The sequence below is a fragment of the Larus michahellis genome, chromosome 1, assembly GCF_964199755.1.
Source record: "Larus michahellis chromosome 1, bLarMic1.1, whole genome shotgun sequence".
Taxonomy (NCBI): domain Eukaryota; kingdom Metazoa; phylum Chordata; class Aves; order Charadriiformes; family Laridae; genus Larus; species Larus michahellis.
The window spans coordinates 175,658,234-175,680,101 of record NC_133896.1 but is presented as its reverse complement, the minus strand read 5'-3'; the positions used below and the strand labels follow the sequence as shown (position 1 = coordinate 175,680,101).

The 21,868-nt window shown below is 41.1% G+C and overlaps 1 protein-coding gene across 2 annotated transcripts in view; it reads left to right on the top strand.

Annotated features, from left to right (window-relative positions):
• Positions 1 to 20,883, top strand: part of SLAIN1 (SLAIN motif family member 1) — a 57,607-nt gene extending 36,724 nt beyond the window's left edge. For both annotated transcript variants that reach the window (XM_074563424.1, XM_074563414.1), the window contains 4 exons: positions 1,952 to 2,290; positions 12,746 to 12,910; positions 15,158 to 15,470; positions 19,782 to 20,883. In XM_074563424.1, coding sequence (XP_074419525.1) covers positions 1,952 to 2,290; positions 12,746 to 12,910; positions 15,158 to 15,470; positions 19,782 to 19,857 — 893 coding nt within the window. In that variant the 3' untranslated portion in view covers positions 19,858 to 20,883. The remainder of the gene's footprint in view (positions 1 to 1,951; positions 2,291 to 12,745; positions 12,911 to 15,157; positions 15,471 to 19,781) is intronic.
• Positions 20,884 to 21,868: the final 985 nt, after the last annotated feature.

The following is a 21,868-nucleotide window of genomic DNA, read 5'->3' as shown; positions in this document are numbered from 1 at the left end:
AGACTTTCCAAGATAGCTGAATTCTCAGGTGGCAAATGTGTGTGGTCACAGCTTGGAAAATTTCTGATATTACGTGAAAGTGGTAAGAATTTTATTTCAAATGCAAATTATGACTATCAAAGACACAAAGGATTGTGTTACTTAAATGACAGCTGCCCTCATCTCCTTCAGAGTGAGGTTTAAAAAAGACTTCAGGTACTTAGCTCTTTAAGGAATCAGGTAAACTGGGAAGAAAACCACTGTTTTTCTTATAATCTGTGTCAGGTGCATTGATTGTATTTTATCCTTGTAATAGGAGCTGGTACCGAATGTTTGAGCATGTGACAGTTGTCCACTTAATCCCATGGAAAGTGTTAGTATTATACGTGCATGGAGGCATGCTGTCTTTACAGCCACGACTGGAAACTCCCACTCAAGAGGGAGGGGAAAGCATATTAAGAAGTTTTTATTATGACAGCAAAGACATCTGTCAAAGCTGAGGGATTTTTGTAAAAAAACCTGGTGTTCTGAGAAGGGGTTGGTAGGATGCGTGGCTGTCTAAAACACAGCTGTGTTACTATTAAGCCTTGTCCATGAAACGGCCTGCTAGCAGGAACTAACTCTTGTTCAGGGAGGTTGGAGGGCCAGAATATTTACATGGGTTAAAAGTTTAGGAAGTGTCATTGTCAGCATTTTCATTGCATGAATATAAATAGAAGCCTGGAGAAGAGAAGACTCCTGGGAGACCTTATAGCCTTTCAGTACTTAAAGGGGGCCTACAGGAGAGATGGGGAGGGGCTCTTTATCAAGGAGTGTAATGGTAGGACGAGGGGTAACGGTTTTAAACTGAAAGAGGGGAAACTTATGATAGAATCATAGAATGGTTTGGGTTGGAAGGGACCTTAAAGATCATCCAGTTCCAACCCCCCTGCCATGGGCAGGGACACCTCCCACTAGACGAGGCTGCTCAAAGCCCCATCCAGCCTGGTCTTGAACACTTCCAGGGACTGGGCATCCACAACTTCTCTGGGCAACCTGTGCCAGTGCCTCACCACCCTCATGGTGAAGAATTTCTTCCTAATATCCAATCTAAATCTACCCTCCTTCAGTTTAAAACTGTTACCCCTTGTCCTATCATTGCACTCCCTGATAAAGAGTCCCTCCCCATTCTTCCTGTAGGCCCCCTTCAGGTACTGGAAGGCTGCTATAAGGTCTCCCTGGAGCCTTCTCTTCTGCAGGCTGAACAGCCCCAACTCTCTCAGCCTGTCCTTGTAGCATAGGTGCTCCAGCCCTCTGATCATCTTCGTGGCCCTCTGCTGATTAGATTAGATAGATACTAGGAAGAAATCCTTTACTCTGAGGGTGGTGAGATACTGGCAGAGAAGTTGTGGATGCCCCATCCCTGGAAGTGTTCAAGGCCAGGCTGGATGGGGCTTTGAGCAGCCTGGTCTAGCGGGAGTGTCCCTGCCCGTGGCAGGGGGGTTGGAACTGGATGATCTTTAGGGTCCCTTCCAACCCAAGCCATTCTATGGTTCTATGAAATGTTTAATAGCAATAACTTGGAAAAACTAATAGACTGAGTGTTAATTCCTCTAATTAAGTGTTTAAAAGTTAAATATTTAATACTCATGTAGTCTTTCTATTGACAGAGAAATAGGTGCCTCCTGAAGGCAAATGTTAGGAGAGGCATCCAAGACATCTCACAGGTACTGCATTTTGGAGATGCCTCTATTCTTTTTTTTATTTTTTATTAAAAAGGGATCTTGAGGGAAATTGTTCAGGCTTAGGTGCCTGAAAGGTAGACACCAAAAGTTAGATCAGATTACTTCAGATCTTTGGCGTGGTGACACTGTAAATCCAATTTTTGCTGTAAAGTTATGTCTACTTACCTGCTCAGTTTTCAAGGTTGAAGTGCATGTTAAGAGTTAATCACTTGGCAGAAGCTGAATCATCCTCTCATTGGAATTTACAGGCCTTAGGCAAGATTATGCTTCAACTTCGGCATCTGTGTCAAGGCACAGTTCAAGCGTCTCTCTGCATGCGGGGAAGAAAGGGACCTGCGGTGACCAGGAATATGATCGCTATAGTCTTGAGGACGAGGAAGAGTTTGACCACCTCCCGCCTCCGCAGCCACGGCTGACTCGCTGCTCCCCCTTCCAGAAAGGCATTCCTCACTCACAGACTTTTTCCAGTATCCGGGACTGCAGGAGGAGCCCTACCTCCCCTCACTTCCCTTCAAGTGCTTATCAACAGCCCTACTACTCTCCTCAAGCCCAAACTCCAGAGCAGCAACCAAATAGGATTAACGGAGGTGGGTTGCATGCTTTTCTGAGAAGTGTTCTTTTCTCTGCGCCAGTGCCATTTTAAAGATTGTTGTGTCAACTGAGTGAAGTGTGTTTAGCGTATGACAGCTAGATCAGGCCGTGAACTGTGACAAGCAATTTAAGCCTGTGGGAATGATTGAGGTATGTTATTGTTAAGTAACTTGCGCCAAAATGTAATCTGTGACCTGGTCATCAAAGTTGTTGCTGTAGTCTGTTTTGAAGTGCTGAAAGGATGACCACAAGTGAGGAAAGAAGAAAAAGGAAAGAAAACCATCTTCTAGCAGGCTAATAGCTGGTTAGAAGAAATGATCGGGCTTTTGAGCTTGACCTATGCATGTCCGTCGTGGGTACAGTAAAATACAAAATAGGGTTTTCAGACTTCCGTTCCCTTTCTTATTCCTGACTTTGCTGTTAATGCAACTATGTGTGGTGAGTGCTTACGGCAGGGGTCAACACTCTGCTCCTGTTCCAGGTCTGGTAGGGCAGACTGTTAAAGTAGCGGGAGATAACGTCACTCCTGAACTATCCTGAACCACTGCTGCTTTTTGCTCTGCATTTGGGATGTATTCCAGAGTCCCTGGGAGATTTGTCTCTTGGTGCTTACTCAAGATTTAAGGTTCCCTCCGTTGTTGCCGTTACCTTGCTTTCATTCCTTATTATGATCACAATTTTCTTCCTCCTGCTGCATCTTACTTTCCTATTCCTTCAGTCTTTTCCCCAAGCTAATTCAAAACAGTCAGTTTTCTGTCAAGAGGCTCGTTTGTAACATTACAGGTTACAGCTCACCCTTGGGCAAGGAAAGAAATGTGTTCTTCGAAACAGTTGCTATTTATAGAGCGCTACAGGTATGCGTGTTGCTTTCCTGACAAATAAGACATGTCAGGTTGGTGCCAAAAGGACTTGCATTCAAAGTAAGACATGGCGTGGAAGTATAATCGACAAGTGGCAGTACATAAAGAAGGCTGAGGTTAACAGAGGGTAAAGCCACATGGGTGTTTGTTGGTGCAGAATATTTCAATGTTATTTTTCTTGCCGATGAGGTACTAGAATGGGACAGCACTGATGAGCTTGCAGGAATGCTGGGCAGATAAAGGAAAGGTTATGGGGCATTTTTGATTTAGGAATAAGGGCAGGATGTGGTGCTGTAATCTTTTTATATGGTCCCCAAATGCTTTTTTCAATTATTTTTTTGTGTTCTGAGTCAGTGGAACTTAAGCATTGGATTACCACATGGAAAACTCAGAAAGTACCTCCAGGGCACTAAAAATACTAGACTCCTAGTTTATTGACTAGAAAGTGTATAAATGTAAAAGGCCACCAATTTTAGCACCAGGTCGCCTTTTTTCTCAAGAACTTTGTGTTGGATAATCTGTTTGGTGTTTGCTCAGAAGATGAACACATGCGTCTTCAGTTACCTGTTTGCTGGGGTGGCAGACAGTCCTATAATAGCCAGTACCACTATCTTTAGAGGGGAATTATCTTTTCACCTTCTGCACCTTCAGCCTCTGACTCATGCAGCCCTGATCCACATAAGTAGCAAGTACCAATGGTGAGAAATGTTTTACTTTGGCTGTGTTTTGTTGGCAGACAAGGAGCCAAGTTTTTGCTGTATTGAGTATGTCCGAGTAGTATTACAACATCTCATCGGCACTTCTCATCATCTTGGCAAGAATTTCATTGTCTTTCAGAAACTCCTACACACTGAAATGGATGTAGCCTGCAAAATAAGAATTTGTCTGAAGCTCAATGTGATGGACAGTGTGTTTCCACAGTGTTACAGTTTACCAAGGGAAATGAGAAAGAGGCGTGTGATAGATGGAGGGGCTAAACTGTTTAGTTACTGCTTTTAATACACGTGGAAAGCATCATCCATAATTAATCAAAGTTGCATATACTGCATGCTGTGCTGCTTTCGGTTCTTCTAACAGTCTTCCCAAATCTCTCTTCCCCCAGAAAGATGATTTGTGTTCTTGTATGTGCAGTCAGCAGTCTGGCCACTTGTTCCTCTGATCATTCACAGAGCTCTCTGTAGAAGAAGAGTAAGTGGCAGGTAAACGTTGAATTTTGACACTCAATTGGGGTGGAAAAAATAGTGTTTAACTTTGACCCAGTGTCTCCCCAAGACTTGTCTGTTTGTTTAGCTCAAGTACAATTTTTTGCCGTTAGGAACAAATGGCATCATGGGTGCTTGTCCTACCTGCTTTCAGTGAAGTTTGGTATGGCACGCTAGTTGAGGTACTTATTCTAATTTTAACTACCTGTACAAATATGTGGAAGGTGTGATAAACTTGGAAACCTTTAATAATTCTGTTAAGAGTATAATATTGGTCACCTGATGAGGAGGGCCTGATGAAATGTAGGTGCCCACATATGCATGAAAGGCACAATTCCGCTGCCCACATATAAGCGCTTAGTGCTCTATGAGGTGCTCGGACGCCCCCTGCTTGATGTCTCCATCCCCATGTGTCAGTGCTGATAAATGCCTTAGAAAACCCAGGGTCTCCCAAATGGCGTGAGGTACCAATACGTAGGCACTGAGTTGTGCACTAGGTGTCCAGTTTCCCACTACAGCTAATGGTTTGCTTGTTCTCCATCCACAGGATTGCATTTTAGGTGGCAGAGAGATTATCTGGTGCTTCTGGTGCCCTGGTGATATATATTCTGAATGTGCTTGGGGTGAGAATACTCTCACAGATTTTTCCAGCTGTGTTCGAGGCCATAATTTTGAACTTACACATTGTTCTTGCCAGTGCATTTTAGCAAAGTGCTGCCCCTTGGTGTAATTTTTACACTCTCCATTTATTTTTAAAATACTGTACCATCTCGCCCTTATCCCACCAGTCCCCAAAAGCTTGCTGTATCAAAAGGCTCCTGCTAAATGCTAGCATAGAGTGGCAGATGTGGGCAAATATATATATGTTAAGATGTGTGTAATGTGTATTTGAGGCCATCTGTAGCATAGGCTGAAGGCATGCTTCTTCTTACCTCTCAAACAACGTTTTGCAGTCATCACCTGTAGAGTGCGTGTATTTCCTTTGCTTTCAAATAAGTTTTATTTCCGGTTCTGCCAAGAATTTACTAATAGAAAAGCTTTATGTGAAATCTGCTTTTTTTTCTTCTTCTTCTTCTTCTTTCCCTCTTTCTTCTTTCTTTTTACATGCTCTCACTAAATAAGCTGAATTGTCTGTAATGATGAGATACGTCAGAAAAATTCCATCTCTGAACTTTTTAAGGCATTCTGGTTTTCAGGGATTTTGTAATCAGTGGGTCAGAATAGATGATTTAAAGAAGATCTGGGAAAGATAGGAGCTGAATAGCTTTTGAGTATCTGTTGCAGTTAGCTCAAGTGAGTGCGTCTAGTATGTCTCATAAATTAACAAAGCTTTTAATATTTTGACAGTGGAAAGATTTATGTTTATACCTCCTGCCTGTTCCTCTCATTTGAAGAAGTTTTAATGGTAAAAAGCTTAAAATGTGGCCAACTCTATTAATTTCATAAATACTTTATATTTGTCATTTTCATATAAGAAATATCACCAAATTTAATAAAACCAAGCTGTTTTCTGCTTCATGTTGTCCATAATATAGAATTTTTTTTTTTAAATGGGACACACAGGAAATTGCTTTCATTTTAACTTTTTAAAAATATTTTTTATTTCTGGTTGGTTGCTTTATTTGTTTTTAATAGATGATATGTTTATGCCCTTTATTAGTTCTGATTTTCTGAAACCAGAAGTAATAGAACTATAGTATGTGGAAACATCCAGAGCAGTCAAAATCCAGGACAGACAAGAGACTGAAAATGGGATTGATCTGTTCAGGCCCACTTTTCAGATCTTGAGATAAGCTTACTCATAAACTTTTATCCTGGCACCCTTTATTTCGTGTGCATCTTAAAGTGTCTATGTTTATAATACCTGAAAATCGGAAACTTTCTGGTTTGGACAGATTATTCCAACTAAAGAAGGATTTTATTATAACGCAGTAAGAAGGGACAGGTGAAAAATACATCCTTCATTGAGTAGCAGTGCATACAATCTGGTTAATTTTAATATATATTTTCCATTACATTTTCATGTTGATTTTTAAGTCTTTAGCTTGGCTGATACCTTCGTAAACAGATACCATTCACTTGAAAAATTTTGCGGTTTTTTCCAGAAATTACTAGTTATAAGTTGCTTTATTGCATACGCTTCTGGGGAATCTCAGGCAAAATACTATAAACCTCACAGGCCGTTCTAACTCCCTTGTCTCATTTTGAAAGCTACAAATGTTTTTGGGTGGGTCTTTTTTTGTTTGTTTTTTTAAAGCAAATTCCAGGCAGATGTAGAAGAACAGAATTTTCAGGGGCAGTAGGTTGGTGTCTAGATACCGGTTCAGTATAGACTTAACATCGATTTGTGTGTTTGGAGAGGTGGGATGAGGTCTGTTCTTCGTCATTTGCTGATTTACAGAGTGTTTTTCTGCTCATAACCTCTCTTGCTCAGTAAGGAAGAGGGAATTCACTGTAGGAAATTGTTGCAGACTTCACTAAAGAAAAGGAGGGAAAAAAAATCTTTATTTTGTCACCTTTGAAGTTATGTTATGAATAGCGAGCAGTGGGGAGAAGTCATGGGTAGATAGTGGAAAAATCCTTAATTTGCTGTAACTATCTGTGGCGGGAGACATATGCCTGTGATACCGGGGTGAGATAATAATAGTAATTTTTTATTAATAGTAATAATTCTGAATAAAATGGAAGTGTTCAACATTGGCAAAATGTAGGTCTTGACAATCATGAAGAAAGGTGTCTTCTCTTGCTTACCTGAAAGACTTGGTTTTAGTTCTTAATCTGTATTTGTGTTTTTACACACTGATGGCTCTGTTGTATCACATGACGATTCCACAGACCTTTAACTAGACCCTGGTATACTTGGGATGTCATAAACGTTATAACCATAACAAACACAATGCAAATTTTGAACTGAGGTCTTCAAAGATGAGGAAGATAAATCAATCCCTTAAAGTGAAGTCGTAATTGAGTCTACAAGTTTGTTAAGAATTTCAGAAGAAACTCTGAATATCTACGTAATTTAGAAGGTGATATTTAAAATAGAAAAGCACAGATTTTTTTTCCTTATGTTTTTTCCCCATCTTATTTGTATATATAACGCAGATAAGGCAGAGTTGAACTTGCAGGGTTTGTGTGAAGGATTTAAATATGTGTAAGAAACCGCGAAATGCTGATATAGATTTCTCTGAGACACTAATAAATAAGATTCATTGTATCACATTTCTTAACGATAGTGCACTTTTGATGAGGCTTGCAAGTCCTTTTGCTCAAATCAAACATTGACAACACTTGCAGAGAATAACAATGAATGAATAAATGTGTTTTAAGACACTTCACTGTAGAGTCAACATCAGCCCTCCTTGCAAGGAGAGCCTCACTGGATGAAGCGTTTTGGCAGAGAGAAGACGGTATTTATCAAGAACTGCTACAGAGCTCACAGTCTGGCAGCCCACCAAGAGCGTACCTCTGCTGGGGCAGCGTTGCTGCAAGGGCAAGGTCTCTTTTCGTGCTACATGGACATTAATCTTCGGCCGGTGATAATATTAGGTCAGGGAAGGAAAAAAAAAATAAACGAGAAGCAGTGGAACGGGGGCGGCCACCAGCAGTGCTGGGACCAGAAGACAGAAGGCAGGTGCTGCCTGTTCTGGTGTCCTGCCAGAAAGAAGCTGGGCCACCGATCTCAGGCTGACTTCAGAGAAGAAATGGCATTGAGGGAAGAACTTCCTGGAAAAAATTAGAACTGAAGCAGCTGGGTAAGAAGCAAACTGCTGTCTTTACCGTAATTTTGTGGACTGTTTGACAAAAGAAGGGGCACTTTCGCCTGCTTTTTGACCCATTTCTTAGCAGTAGTGAATATGATCTGTGCTGTGGGGTGGTCTTTTCATGCACATTTTCAGTTGAGGGCAGAGGACCCTGTATTTCACAGTTTTTCCTCTGCTGTAGGCAACAGGCAATTCAGGATGGATGCCACATAAGGGAAAAAGTGTAAACATGCAGTAAGTGATTTTTGGTGCAAATAAGTGCAGATAAGTGAAATAAGGGCAACATATACCACCTAAAGAACACTCATGAAGTGACAAGCACATGTGTATATGCATGTACTATTCTGAAAAGGTGATAATACCCAGGAACTGATTATTAACTCCCTGCATAACCTATCCTTGCATTTTCTTCACACTTTCAAATATCTCAATAGTACCATGTCTCTAGGTCATGCTATTACATCTCAAAGAAGCCTGGGAAAGGTGAAGGTACATCTGTGATGTTTTGTATGACTGCATCCTCCTTAAACCTCATATTTGTTTTGGCCTAGATTATAGTTGAGATTCGTTAGTGAGTTACAGTAACTATGGATGCTGTAGAAGGTGCAGGTTCTTTGGAGTTCCTCGCTGGTGTTAATATCAACATCTTCCAACAGAACAAACTGTAAACAACTAATGATTTATTTTTTTTTAGGCTTGCCACTGAACCAGATCAGTGCAGAAGAGGTATCAGAAACTGTAGCAAATCTCAGCATTCGTCATAAACAGAACTGTTTGGGCAAATTACTTCTCACCTAAGAATACATCTCGGCTCTACTCCTTCACTCCTCCTCTCTGTTAATTTTCTTATCGATGTTAGGAGAGAAAAGAGCTCTAGAAAGGGAAGGTTTGCTGCTAGCAGCTTGGAAAAATATTTTTGTTTTCTTCTCGTATTTCCAGCAAGTTCGTATCTAGTCATGTCTCAGTGGCCTGAAATAATACTAAAGTCACATAACTCCCACCTTCTGCTTCCATATATCAAGAGCCAGCATTTCATTTACAAACAAAAGGTCTGTAAGACTCTTTCTACTATTCTTAGGAGGGGAACAGGTGACAGAAGAAAACTTCAAGGAAGAGATGAAAGAGAATGCATCATCTGAGGAGATGAAAGCTGCAAAATGCCATCAAGACAAACGTTTCTGGGTTTTCCCCAAATACAAAACTGACCTGCTATTTTCATTGCTTTTCAGGGCCATTTATCTCAGCAGACACAAGGACCCATCAAAGAAGTAAGGCAGATGCTCAGTGGATGAGAATTTGCAGGTGCAGCAGGAATCTGCTGCCTGAGGACTGCCTGAGGATTCATTATCAGCAGCAGAACAGACTGCTGGAACCAGAAGGGCCTAATGAACAGGAGGCAAAAGACGTGGCCACCCACGACATGGAGGAAGTCCAAGCTACCTCTGTACCTATTTTTCCTGCTATTGTAGCTGCATCCACTGTACAGTTCAAGGCGCAGATCATGCCTGTGGTGGCTGATGTAGTCCCTGAGTGGGAGAGCATGTAGAGTCCAACGAGTTCTGCTGATACAATGTGATATATAGATAGCATTAGAAAAGCTAGTTTATGCAGTACCATCTTCCCTACCACCATCCTGCTGCTCAAACCTTTTTTGTTTTTGCCAAGTGCTGTAATGGTGACCTAGGATTTCAGGACCTAGGATTTTAAATGGTAGGCTAGGGCTCCAAAATTATCAGTAGCTACAGACATCCCATATTCATGAATTTTCTGCCCCTCTGGGCCAAGGATTGCATCATAGGAAGGCAGTTCCTTTTACAGTTTGCAAAATCATGAGTATTTCAGAAATAGGGACGTATAGTAGCTGTATGGATGCCATTGTTTGCATCCCTGGGATGGTTTTGGAAGCCTGATAACTGTTTTATCATTGTTATATCACTGATATTAATACTTTACCGCCTGCCTGAACCACAGTGGTAATTCCTTTGCTAATGTTCATTGCGGTACCACTAACAGTTTCAGCCTGCCTGTGTTAGTGATGAGTCACTGAAGCACAACTCCTCTAACTCTTGGATGAATGAAGGATTACCCTTAAACTGGTTCTTTATTAGGGTTTGGCTGTACTCTAGTTTCCAGAAACTTGCAATTTGTTTTCCTGCTCTGAACCTGCTCCCTATCTTACCTCTTGTACGTACTGTTTGATTTAAGAAATATGCAAATGTAGTGTATGTAAGTCACTGGAATATTTAAACGGTTTCCTAGACCGCAATGGTTTTCTATGTCAGACCATGTATGGTAACAAAGTCAGCCTTAGTTGAGATGGAAGAGAAGAAGGTGTCATCATTACAGGACTAATGTTCATGAGATAGTGTCGCACTGGTAACTGGGACTCGGGACATAGGGACTTTGGAAATGCTGGACCTTTGAAATACAAGGATGTTTTTGACTATTTGCAGGATTCTGTACCAGTTCTTATCATGAGGACCAGTCATAAAAACCAGCTGGAGTTGTAGCCTTGCTGTGACTCGGTTCGCTGGAGTTACGTAGGCATCACATGTATTGAAGTTACTGTTAGTGACTACTAATACCTTGTATAGATAGAACTGCACTGTCACTTCTTATTACTTGTCAGTTGTTAGCAGCTTTAAGGATTAGAGGAGCTCATGATGGTGCTGATTAGGTTATATATTTATGTGGACTGATAAACAGAGATTCCTAACTCAATTCACTGTTTCTGTGGACTGAACTCGCGCTGTGTGAGCTAGGAGGTCGACCCAAAACAGCAGTTCCAAGCTGTGTGTGATGTGTCGTTCCTCTGCATAAATCCAAAGCGTCAATGTTGAAATGCTCTGCTTGCCATTGGAGGGAGCAGTCGTAGCTGCCTCTTAGAAGACAGGCATACCCCTGCTTTCTGTTGCCCTGTAAGAACTGGAGGCAGACACCTTCCAGGCGCTGGAAGCTATGGCAAGCTGGTGGCCTGCACACTGATGGTGGAACCAGGAGAAAGAAACATAGCCACCTCAGCAGGGCACAGCACTTGTGCTCCTGAAGCCGGACAAGAGTCCTGTGTTAGTGGTGTTGTCAATGACAATTTAACGAATGACCCGTTGTTTCCCCATAGCGGTGCTTTACTGAAGTCTGTCACGTCACAGGAGGCAATTCAGAGCAGGTCATTCAGAGCATCCAGTTCTGGAGCCCCTACTACAAGAAAGATATGGACGTGCTGGAACGTCTGCAGAGAAGGGCCACGAGGATGATCAGAGGGCTGGAGCACCTCCCCTATGAGGACAGACTGAGAGAGTTGGGGTTGTTCAGCCTGGAGAAGAGAAGGCTCCAGGGAGACCTTATAGTGGCGTCCCAGTATGTTAAGGGGGCCTACAAGAAAGCTGGTGAGGGACTTTTTAGGATGTCGGGTAATGGTAGGACTAGAGGGAATGGATTAAAACTAGAGATGGGGCAATTCAGACTGGACGTTAGGACGAAGTTCTTCACCATGAGGGTGGTGAGACACTGGAACAGGTTGCCCAGAGAGGTGGTGGAAGCCCCATCCCTGGAAGTTTTTAAGGCCAGGCTGGATGGGGCTCTGAGCAACCTGATCTAGTGGGAGGTGTCCCTGCCCATGGCAGGGGGGTTGGAACTAGATGGTCTTTAAGGTCCCTTCCAACCCTAACCATTCTCTGATTCTATGATTCAGTGTGTGCCTTTCTGCCCCCGCCAGTCTCTTCTGATCATATAGAACTGAGTCATCTCCCATTGACCCTGTGACAGAAGAGACCAAAAGAGCTTCACCTTACATTACCTAATGCTGTTGTGGTTGGGAAGTCTTCTTGAGGTGTCAGTCTTGGTTTTGGCTTCTCCCTCCAAATCAACTAGCATGAGTGGGGTTGCATTTTCTGACCCCTTAGACACTTGCCTTGGCTGTTGAACCTGCACCAAAAACAATTGGGGCATTTGCAGCTTTCTTTTTGTGAAAGGCCTGTTCTGAAAATGCCCACCAAATCAGGCATCACAAGTGGGGTCAGAGGGAGAACCACCAGATGTGAACATCCTGATGTCCAAGCAACTGAACATCATCAAATCTTAGCAGGTTTTGCGCATGGCCGCCTGCAGAAACCGAATGTGCTAATAAGGCTCAGTACTGAATGGAATTTTTTAGCATCTCATTGGTGCCTGAAAGCAAGACTTGAGTCACTTAGGATGGATTCATCTCACCTGTCTTTAGGCATCCACAGCGTAGACACCTGTGTCTGACTGTCACGGCAGCCTTGCTTTGTATTCACAGCAAAGAAACAGGCGCATTTAGGGCATGATTCATCTGACCTACTTTATGCTTTTAAGTGAAACTCATCCTTATTATGACATTTTAGTGTTTAAATCCTTGTGATTCTGAAAATGTACTGCCTATTGGTGTCTTTAAAATTATTTGTGAATAGTCATGCTATTACAATAGTCAGAAGGGTTCAATTAGTAGGCTGTCAATAATGTATTCATATTCTTCCTGCAGAGCAAAACCTTTCTTTGTGTTGAAGTAATTTGTTTCCATTTTGATTTTCTACAGGAATTATTCAGAGGCTGCGTGTGTTTGTTGGAAACTCTGACATGACTGTGGATGTTGTCTTCTTTTGCCTCAGATAAACTTCGAAGAAGCATGCCTAACCTCGCTCGGATGCCAAGTACCCCCACCATTAACAGCAATGCTGGCTTTGCTAGTTCTCCAGTCACCGTGAGGAACAGTCAGAGCTTTGACTCCAGTTTGCATGGAGCAAGTAATGGGATTTCAAGGATGCAGTCATGTAGTAAGTACCTGTGTTCTTTGGCCGCGTGCAAGGAATTCATAGAGTGGTAAAATACACGTCCCAGTCACTGATCCTCTGCTTTATGAAAAATTAAAAGCAGACTGTGTTCCTTTTGCACCGGATTTTAATATAGCTCAGGATTTTCTAAGTTTATATTTTATAAAGCAAATTCTGCTGATCTTGTTATGCACTCTTGAGGGTTTCATCACCTCCTTTTTTTTTCTTTTCTTTGCCCATTCATTTTGTGCCAATAATCAGTAGTAGTAGTAGTAGTATTTTAGAAGGACCAATAGTGCAATTAATTCATATAAGCTTACTTTTTTACTTTTGATACTAGAATTGAAAACTGCTTTTCTTGCTAATTTATACAATGCTGGTTTTACAGTACACCGTATAAATACTATCTTAAAATATGTGACCTCTCTCCTATTGAAATTGAGCCGCTTTCTTCTGAGCAAATGTGGTCAACAGAGGGTTATATCCTCAAGTATAATGTCCTTTTGAGTGGGGAATTAAAATGACTCGGTGACTTCTTGATGGGGGGATGAAGGGAGTATTGATCTAGTGGAAGTTGAATTAATAACATAGAATGTGAACAAGATCAATCAAGATGCAAACCCGTCTTTTCTAGCACAGTGGTTGAGGTACTCTAAGAAGAAATGGAAAAGTGTATTTCGTTGGACACAGGCAGGAGAAATGATTTAACTTATGCCTCCCATGTCCTGTGAGGTTTTGGAGGGAGAAGTTGGCAAAACCTTTTCCTTTGTGTGTTTTCTTTCAAATTTGAGCAGAATTTACAAATGCCTTTGAAACTATTAAATTGCATCTTTTCGGGAAAATATACTTGACTGCTGGATTTACTTTGTTTTATTGTTTAATAATAGGAGAATATAGAATAGATTTCAACAGGAGAATGGAAGTAGTTCAGGTTCCCACTTCATTTTGCATGGTAGTGCACTGAGTTTAATTTTACTTACTATTTTTAAAATACATATTTCAGTATGTGTTTATGTATGTATTTATATGTGTGTATAAAGTGTGATTTTTCTGAAATAATTCTTTGAAAAACATTTATACTAAGTGACCGTGCTGGGGTATTTAAGAAGCTGTGTTATGATAAGAGTTCCATAGCAATATATTTCAGCCTGGAGAGGAGAAGGCTCTGGGGAGACCTTATAGCAGCCTTTCATTACCTAAAAGGGGCCTACAGGAGAGGGGGGAGGGACTCTTTATCAGGGAGTGTAATGACAGGACGAGGGGTAACAGTTTTAAACTGAAAGAGGGTAGATTTAGATTGGATATTAGGAAGAAATTCTTCACTATGAGGGTGGTGAGGCACTGGCACAGGTTGCCCAGGAAAGTTGTCGATGCCCCATCCCTGGAAGTGTTCAAGACCAGGCTGGATGGGGCTTTGAGCAACCTGGTCTAGTGGGAGGTGTCCCTGCAATTCTATATTGCCAGTATTGTTTAAATCAATCACACATCTGTATTTTCTCCTGTGTCTTTAAATGATCTTAAGATGCCTTTTTTTAAAGACTTGGAAAAGGATTGGCCTGTATGCAGTATGTTAGTTTATGGGCTTCAGGCTTTTGACGGTTTGCTTTTGATATGTGAACTCTGAAACTGACGCATGTCTGATGTACACCAGAGGGCAGGATTGTGTAAAAAAATCTATATATAAAGCTTCTGGAACCCGTAGCATTGATTTAAAATGATAGTTTACATAACATCAGCCTTTGAATACGCTGCTGTATTCAAGACGTTTTTATAGCCTTTTTATTGGTTTTATACATAAAGCTTAGACTTCCGTGATGTTTTATAATGCTTTAATGCAGTGTTCCTTAAACGAGATGTGGTTATTGCAAGCAACCTTACAAAAATCTAAATGATTTAACAGCAATTAATTTATACCTTCATTAATTTCTCCTCTTTAAAACTCTTAATTGCATAGGTAGAATTAGTGTGCTTGTAATGGCTAAAGAAAACCTCTTTTGAGGGGAGAAAAAAGGGGTGATATGGGGTGGTATTTTTGTTCAGATGGGGATGGAACAGAGTATTTTAGGTTAGTGTAGAGTCACTGGATACAGTCTTGGATCCAAGGGTTTCTTTCATCAGTTTCTAATTAGCAAGTAAATTGTATAATGGTGTGTTTATTCCTGTTCAGACCTATCTAAAAATGAGCATTACTACCTGGCCTCATCTGTTGCATACTGACCTTGTCACTTCCTTTTCTACCACTGTGTACAGTTCCATCACCAGGACAGCTTCAACACAGAGTTCACAGTGTGGGACAATTTCCAGTGTCTGCCAGACAGCCTCTCAAAGCTACTGCCTACGTAAGCCCGACCGTACAAGGTGGTGGTAGTAGTAGTAGCAGCAGCAGCAGCAGCAGCAGTATTCCGGTGTCCAACAATTCCCAGTTTTATTCTAACACTGGGATCCCAATGCCAAACAAGACTGCCAGTCAAGGGATTGTAGGGCGCAGTGCTCTTCCAAGACCGTCGCTGGCCATCAATGGGAGCGGCATACCCAGAAGTAAAATCGCACAGCCAGTTCGAAGGTAAGAGTTAAACAGGCCTCCTTCCCTATGCAGATGGCTTTGGGTTAGATTGTGAGTTTGTCCTTGTTTTTTTTTCTCCTGAACATGAAGTTGGGCTATAAAACAGAAGAATTTCTAGCTCCCACTGTTGAATCACTGAATGGGTAAAGATTTATTTCCAGAAACAGTGATGGACAATGCCTGCTGGTAGTTCCTAGTGAACTGGGATAATTGATAGATTGTAATCACATATAAATAAGAATAGATTGCCGCCCACCAATAAGAAATCAAAACAAATGGAAACCTCCTATCATTAACATATGTGGCTTGCGTTCTTCCAGACTTGTGTCAGCTGCTATTCCAATGTCACAGGGTGAGCAAATCTTGGAGTACTCAAATAGAAAGAGCTGCATCCCTGTTGTTGTAAATGTCAGTAGACTGTAAAAATGCAACTTGTGACATTATGGCATTGTGAGGAAGGAAATGTCCTGGATATTTCTGCTGGTTGAACCAGCATCTTTTAAATTCCACCTGGGAGACAATAAGCAAGCAGGGAATCCTGGAGTATCACATACTTGCAATGAGCTATACTAAGCAAATGCATTTTTGCATTTTTCCAAGAGAATTTCATCTCCACATGATTTTTTATTTTTTTAGGGCAAGCAATAAAATAAGCTTGAGGAAAGAGACTGTGTTTTAATCACGTTATCACAGCTGGGAGTTAAACTCTTAGCTGTATGTTCTGTGATTAATAGGTGATGAAGTTTCTCAAAGAGAAAATTCTATCTACTTGTGTCAGCTCTTCCAACTATTTCTTCCTATTGCATGCATCCCTCCTCTTGTGAAGGCCCGCTGTGTGACCACCTGGTTTTCTGTTGGATGGACTGTTTAGCTCTCACCGTTTTTATGCTTTTCACTAGATACTGGCTAAATCCAGAATAAGTTCAATTGCTCACATTCTCTTTGTTTGAGTTACTCGGGGATTACACCAACGTGACTGACAACAGATTTTGACCGACTGTGGTGAAACTTTGATAAAGATCCGTCAGGTTTCTTCTTTGATGAAGACTGTACCATGAGATTTCTATTACAGCCTCCTTTGCTCTCTGCTGGAACTCTCTCTGTTAGAGTTCTTTATAGTAGAGGGGTTTCTTTCTTTTTTTCGTTTTCCTTTCCTCCACTTCATGTTCTTCTGCAGAGCTCTTAAATCTTTCATAGCAACATGTGAAAAAGAGACTTTCTGGGCCATGAAGACCAGTCCCTTGCAATTTTGTAATTTTTCGTACAATACACAATACTAAAGAAAAACAAAATTAAGAGGTTTCAGTGGAAGGGTGAGACACTGTACTCTCAACACTGTTTTTATTAGAAGCTGATTCAAATCAGTAACAAAGCTATTTATAGTCCAGAAAATCTGGGCTCCTGTTGTCTTACCTTCAGATGTACCTTAGCAGCGTCATATGTTGCTACAGAGCCAGACCAATGATCCTTGAAGATGGAGAGTCTTTGCACTGTGGGAATGACAAGTTTATAGGACTCTAAAAGCACAGACAGAATAGAGCTCAGCCTACAGTTCTTTAAGATCCTTGTTTCATTTTATGTGGAAAGTAAGGGCAGTTTCAGTTCACATAGAATTTTCTTTGAAAGAATTCATCCATCAGAGGCAGACTTTCTCACTATTGATTTTTGTCACTGTGGTCATTTCTAAGGGATGGGATTTCTCATTACCAGTTTAGGAGTCTAGCTTCTTTCAGTCTACTGAAAATTAAACGGTGTTTTTAGTCATGAATTGATTAAAAGTACAACAGGTCTTTTGTTTTTTAAATAAATCATATGTTCAGAGAGAAGTACACACTCAGAGCAAAGCTATGTCTTCATACCTATGGCCAGACTGTTAGGTAGCTAAGTTATTGGCATTTTAGATACTTAAAATACACCGTTAGACACTTTGTTTAGGGTCTGCATCAGGAAATGTCAATATTTACTGCACAGGATCAAATACAGGATGAGGAAGTACTTTTGATAATTTGTAAAATAAAATTATAATAGCCAAGATAACCATTTTGGCTAAATATTATCTGCTTTTCTCCTTGCCATTAGAGATTCATGGATCCAAAAGCAGTGTAAAGAAATTTTAACAGTATAGTCCATCTCTAATTAGCCTTACAAACGAGCACTGGGTTTTTTTGTTCCTGTTGAATGGATCCACACAACCCCCAACCCTTTCCAACTCCATGCTCCAGGCTTCTTGCAGACCTACCTTCTCACCTCCCATCCGCTATCTGCCGGTCCTCCACTTTCTATCGTTACCCGGGATCACAATGTGAGGGGCAGCAGGGGCAGCTTCCCATAGAGCAAGGTGAGCCGGGAGCTGAGCGGGACAGCCAGGCTGCCCCACAGCACCCAACCAAGAGCAGCACTGGTGGTGACCAGGGTTAGCTAACAGGCCCCATCTCCAGAGAAGTCCACAATGACGAGGCAGGTCCCAGCTAAAGTCAGGAAGTCAATCAGTGGGTCAGGGTCTGGATCATACCAGGTACCACTGGCAAGGTAAGCACAGCTCCGGAGTCACGGTGAGAGGGTTGCTTGTTCCTGCTGCCTCGCGCTGGAGCAAGTCACTGAGATCCAGCTAATGATGGGACAGTAGAAAGGGACTACAGACCCTCCAAAACTATCTCAGACCACATGGCATCATACTGACAGCTTGTGCTTGTTTGAAACTGTTTTCAGCACTGTTGTGTTTTCCCGTTCACTGCCCTGCGTTAGAGAGTCATCTCTGGACACATGGCAGTATTCTTACAGTTATTTTCAGCTTAGTTAATAATTCTTTACTTTTGCCCTCCCCATTTTTTCTTGAAGGTTGTTAAACGTACTTTCCTCTCTCTCCATCTGGAAAAAAAGAAATGAAAAAAGCAGTTGCAGAAAACATCAGAGGCAGGTTGTGTTTTATGACTCAAGTAACTGGATTTATGTCCAAGATAAGTGATCCTGCAACAAAGTGGAGCTGCACAAAAGCAGCTTGGCTGAACCTAAGTTTAACCAGCTTTTTTTACTTAAGTGCAAAATTTTTGCCACTAAACAAAGGAATTGTAGCATAGAGGCGAGAAGCTGCTCTGGTGACTGCTTTTGACTTACGGACTCTCCCTTCCGTACAACATACCTCTGCCTTTTCTCAGCCAAGGGCATTTGGAAGGGAGAGGAGGCATCAGTAACTCACAGAAAAAGCAGAGAAGTGCGAGAACAAGGCTTGAGACCTGGCTTTTTAAGAAACGGTTTCACAGAATTGAGGCACTATTTTCAGCAAATTTTGGTCTAACTAAAATATGGTTGTGGCAAATTAGAGATAGCCTTCCTCATCCCCACTGAGTTGGTGATCAGACGTCAAGTCAGATGGTTGGTTTTCCTTTTTGTGCGCTCATTTGAAACAGTGACCTCAGTAGTACCTGGAAGGTTTGGAAGATGGTCAAGGTGAGGCACTAGAACAGGTTGCCCAGAGAAGTTGTGGATGCCCCATCCCTGGAAGTGTTCAAGGCCAGGCTGGATGGGGCTTTGAGCAACCTCGTCTAGTGGGAGGTGTCCCTGCCCATGGCCGGGGGCTTGCAACTAGATGATCTTTAGGGTCCCTTGCAATGCAAACCATTCTATGATTCTATGGTCAACAAGCATTTTATAGTAAGTCCTCATTCATTAGTGAGAGACGTAGCCCAGGTGTGAGGGTGAGGGCCTGGAGGACGACGAGTTCCCTGCAGGAGTGGTGATGCTGGGACTGGTGGCTCTGTGACTTTGGCTGTGGGATGGAAACACATCGTCATGTGTCTCGATAAGAGGGTCTGGAGCAGAATTTGGTAGAATTCTTAACTGATAAGATGCCAAAATTTTTTATTGTTAGTGCATAGCATTTTTATAAAGTGCTGGTTTTTTGATGGGTGTGCTAAGCACAACAGCTTTTTGGAGAATATTTCCCATTAGATCTCAGCTGTCCATCCATATTGGAATATGTCCGTAGTGACAAAAATAGGTTTTTATTGCCTTTAGCCTTCAAGAACAAGACCTTCCCATTTAGAGGGGTCTCATGCATCATAAGAATTATTTACCAAATTCCTTTTTGCCAATCTTTTATCCTGTTAAGACCAGTAACCATAATGGGATCTCACTGAAAGTGGCCTTAATTTCACCTTAGATGTTTACATTTGCATTAGCATGAAGTCAAAAATATACCGGAGTAATGCCTCCAAAGCCAGTGTTGGTGCAGAAGTAAATGATATATGTTACCTTGATCTTTCACATGAAATATGACTTCCTTTGTGGTTTTTTGTCATTCGTTTCATCCAGTTTTCTTCAGCCTCCAAAGCCACTTTCATCACTCAGCACGATGAGGGATGGGAACTGGAGAGACGGTTGCTATTGATGAAGGATGCCCATCAACAGTGGAAAACAAATAATGTGGATTTCATTACCCAGCTGGCTGGGTAGCAATGATTTGGGAAAGAAGGGTCATACAGTATTATTTCCCCCAGGATTTTGCTATGTAACCATCCATAACGCAATGTCATTTTTAAAAAATGAACATCTTCTCAAATACTAAATATTGCACTTAATCAGTTACCTGAAGCTGCGTTGTTATCAGCCTAACAATGGCAGTGTTGGCATTTGGAACTGAAGAAAGTATTATATATGTGCAAAGTACCAGAGAATTTCCTTGGAAAGGACTAGGAGATAATGCTTTCTGAGCAGTTTTGCCGTACTGAAATTCGAAGATAATTTATTCAGTGTAAAGGCATCATGCGTTTTATTTTGAATTTGGGGGGACTTACATATGTGCTTGAATTCTTTTCTAGTGTTTCCAGTACATTTTATTTTGTATACTTAAGTTCATTTAAACTTGCCTGAACCTTGAACAACAGAGAGATAATTTAACTTTTCTGTGCCATAAATAATATTTTTGGGGCAATGTACTTTTTTAGCGCTAGGAACATATCTTACAAAATCGTACCATTGGCAATACAAAGCAGTATATTTATGTTGCAGAAGCACAAAAAAAAAAAAAAAGTAGCATTCACTGGAAATTGCCATCCAGCTGGGTCAGCATGGTTTTGTTGGTCTTTCACCGTTTGTTCGATTGTTAATTTATTGTCATAGTGTTTTGTATTTAAAATGGCAGCATAAGTCACATTGCACTTACAAAGATACAGTGATCTCTAAAACGACAGTTGGTTTTCGGTACTTTATTACAAAGAATAAAAATGTAATGTTTTATTAACAATTGCTTATGGAAAATGAGGTTTTAATGTGAATAAATCTTTTTGATAGATCTTTTACAAAATCCAGTTGCACTAATCAATGCTTTCTTATAATGGCATATGACTTAATATTTGATTACAACTGTGTATACTGCTGTTTTGGAATGTTTCAGAAATAAAGAATCTATTTCAGCAATAATGCTGTTCTTGAGTGTGCAGTGTAAACATTGTGAGAATTTAGCATCTACTTAGCTCCTGAAGTTTTATTACTTAGCATTTATAAAGATTGTGCTGGATTTTTGCAAATGGTAACTAAGTTCATCTGAAAATTTCTAAATATTTTTTAAATTGTTATGAAGCCATAGCATGCATAGAAGACAAATATGTATTAACTTCAGATCAATCTTACGATGATCTTAGGAATTTTTTTCAATTCAGTGTGCAGATTCTGCAAATGCAAATGTGACTTGCAGTGGGAAACACAGATTGTGTCTTTCACCATACCTCTGAATTTGCTCGAGGACGTGCTTTTTTTAAAAGGGCAAGCTAAAATAAAAAACAAAAGAGGAGCATTTAGTGGCAAGTAAAACCTACATTACACCCAGAAGTGATTGTATAGTAGTGCAGTAGTATCTCTGCATAGCTTAATGTTTAACAGAGATAAACCATTCATTTTTCACACTTCAGTTCTTTTAATCCGGTTAAAATCCCATTTTTTTTTCTGAAAAAAAGCAGAACTGTTGAAGAGGGTATCAAGAAGTACTCCGACAAGGAAATTGCCTCTGCATGGGTAAGTACTTAAGTAGGACTGTGCCAAACTCATCTTGTTCGTAAGAAGCTTTAATTGGAAGAAGTTACTGCTGGTTAAAGCAATTAGTTATTTCTGGAGAATCTCTGTTGTCTTGAACAGTTTATCTCGCTTAGAGACCAACTCGGGGGGTGTGGGGGGGGACGTGCAGAGCCAGCTCTGGGGGTGCTTTGCTATTTGTCTGTGACAAGGAGGGCTGCAGAACCTCCCAAATTAATAAGCTCTCTTGGTTTCTGGTGCTAGGGAGCCCACGCGATCTTTTTCGTAGAAGATGGCTGGAGACCGGTGGCGATGATTAGCTTCTGCTCATTGCTGCTCCTACCAGTCCTGGCCTGAGCTGTCTCTTCACTCTGTTCCCCAGTGCCGGGATT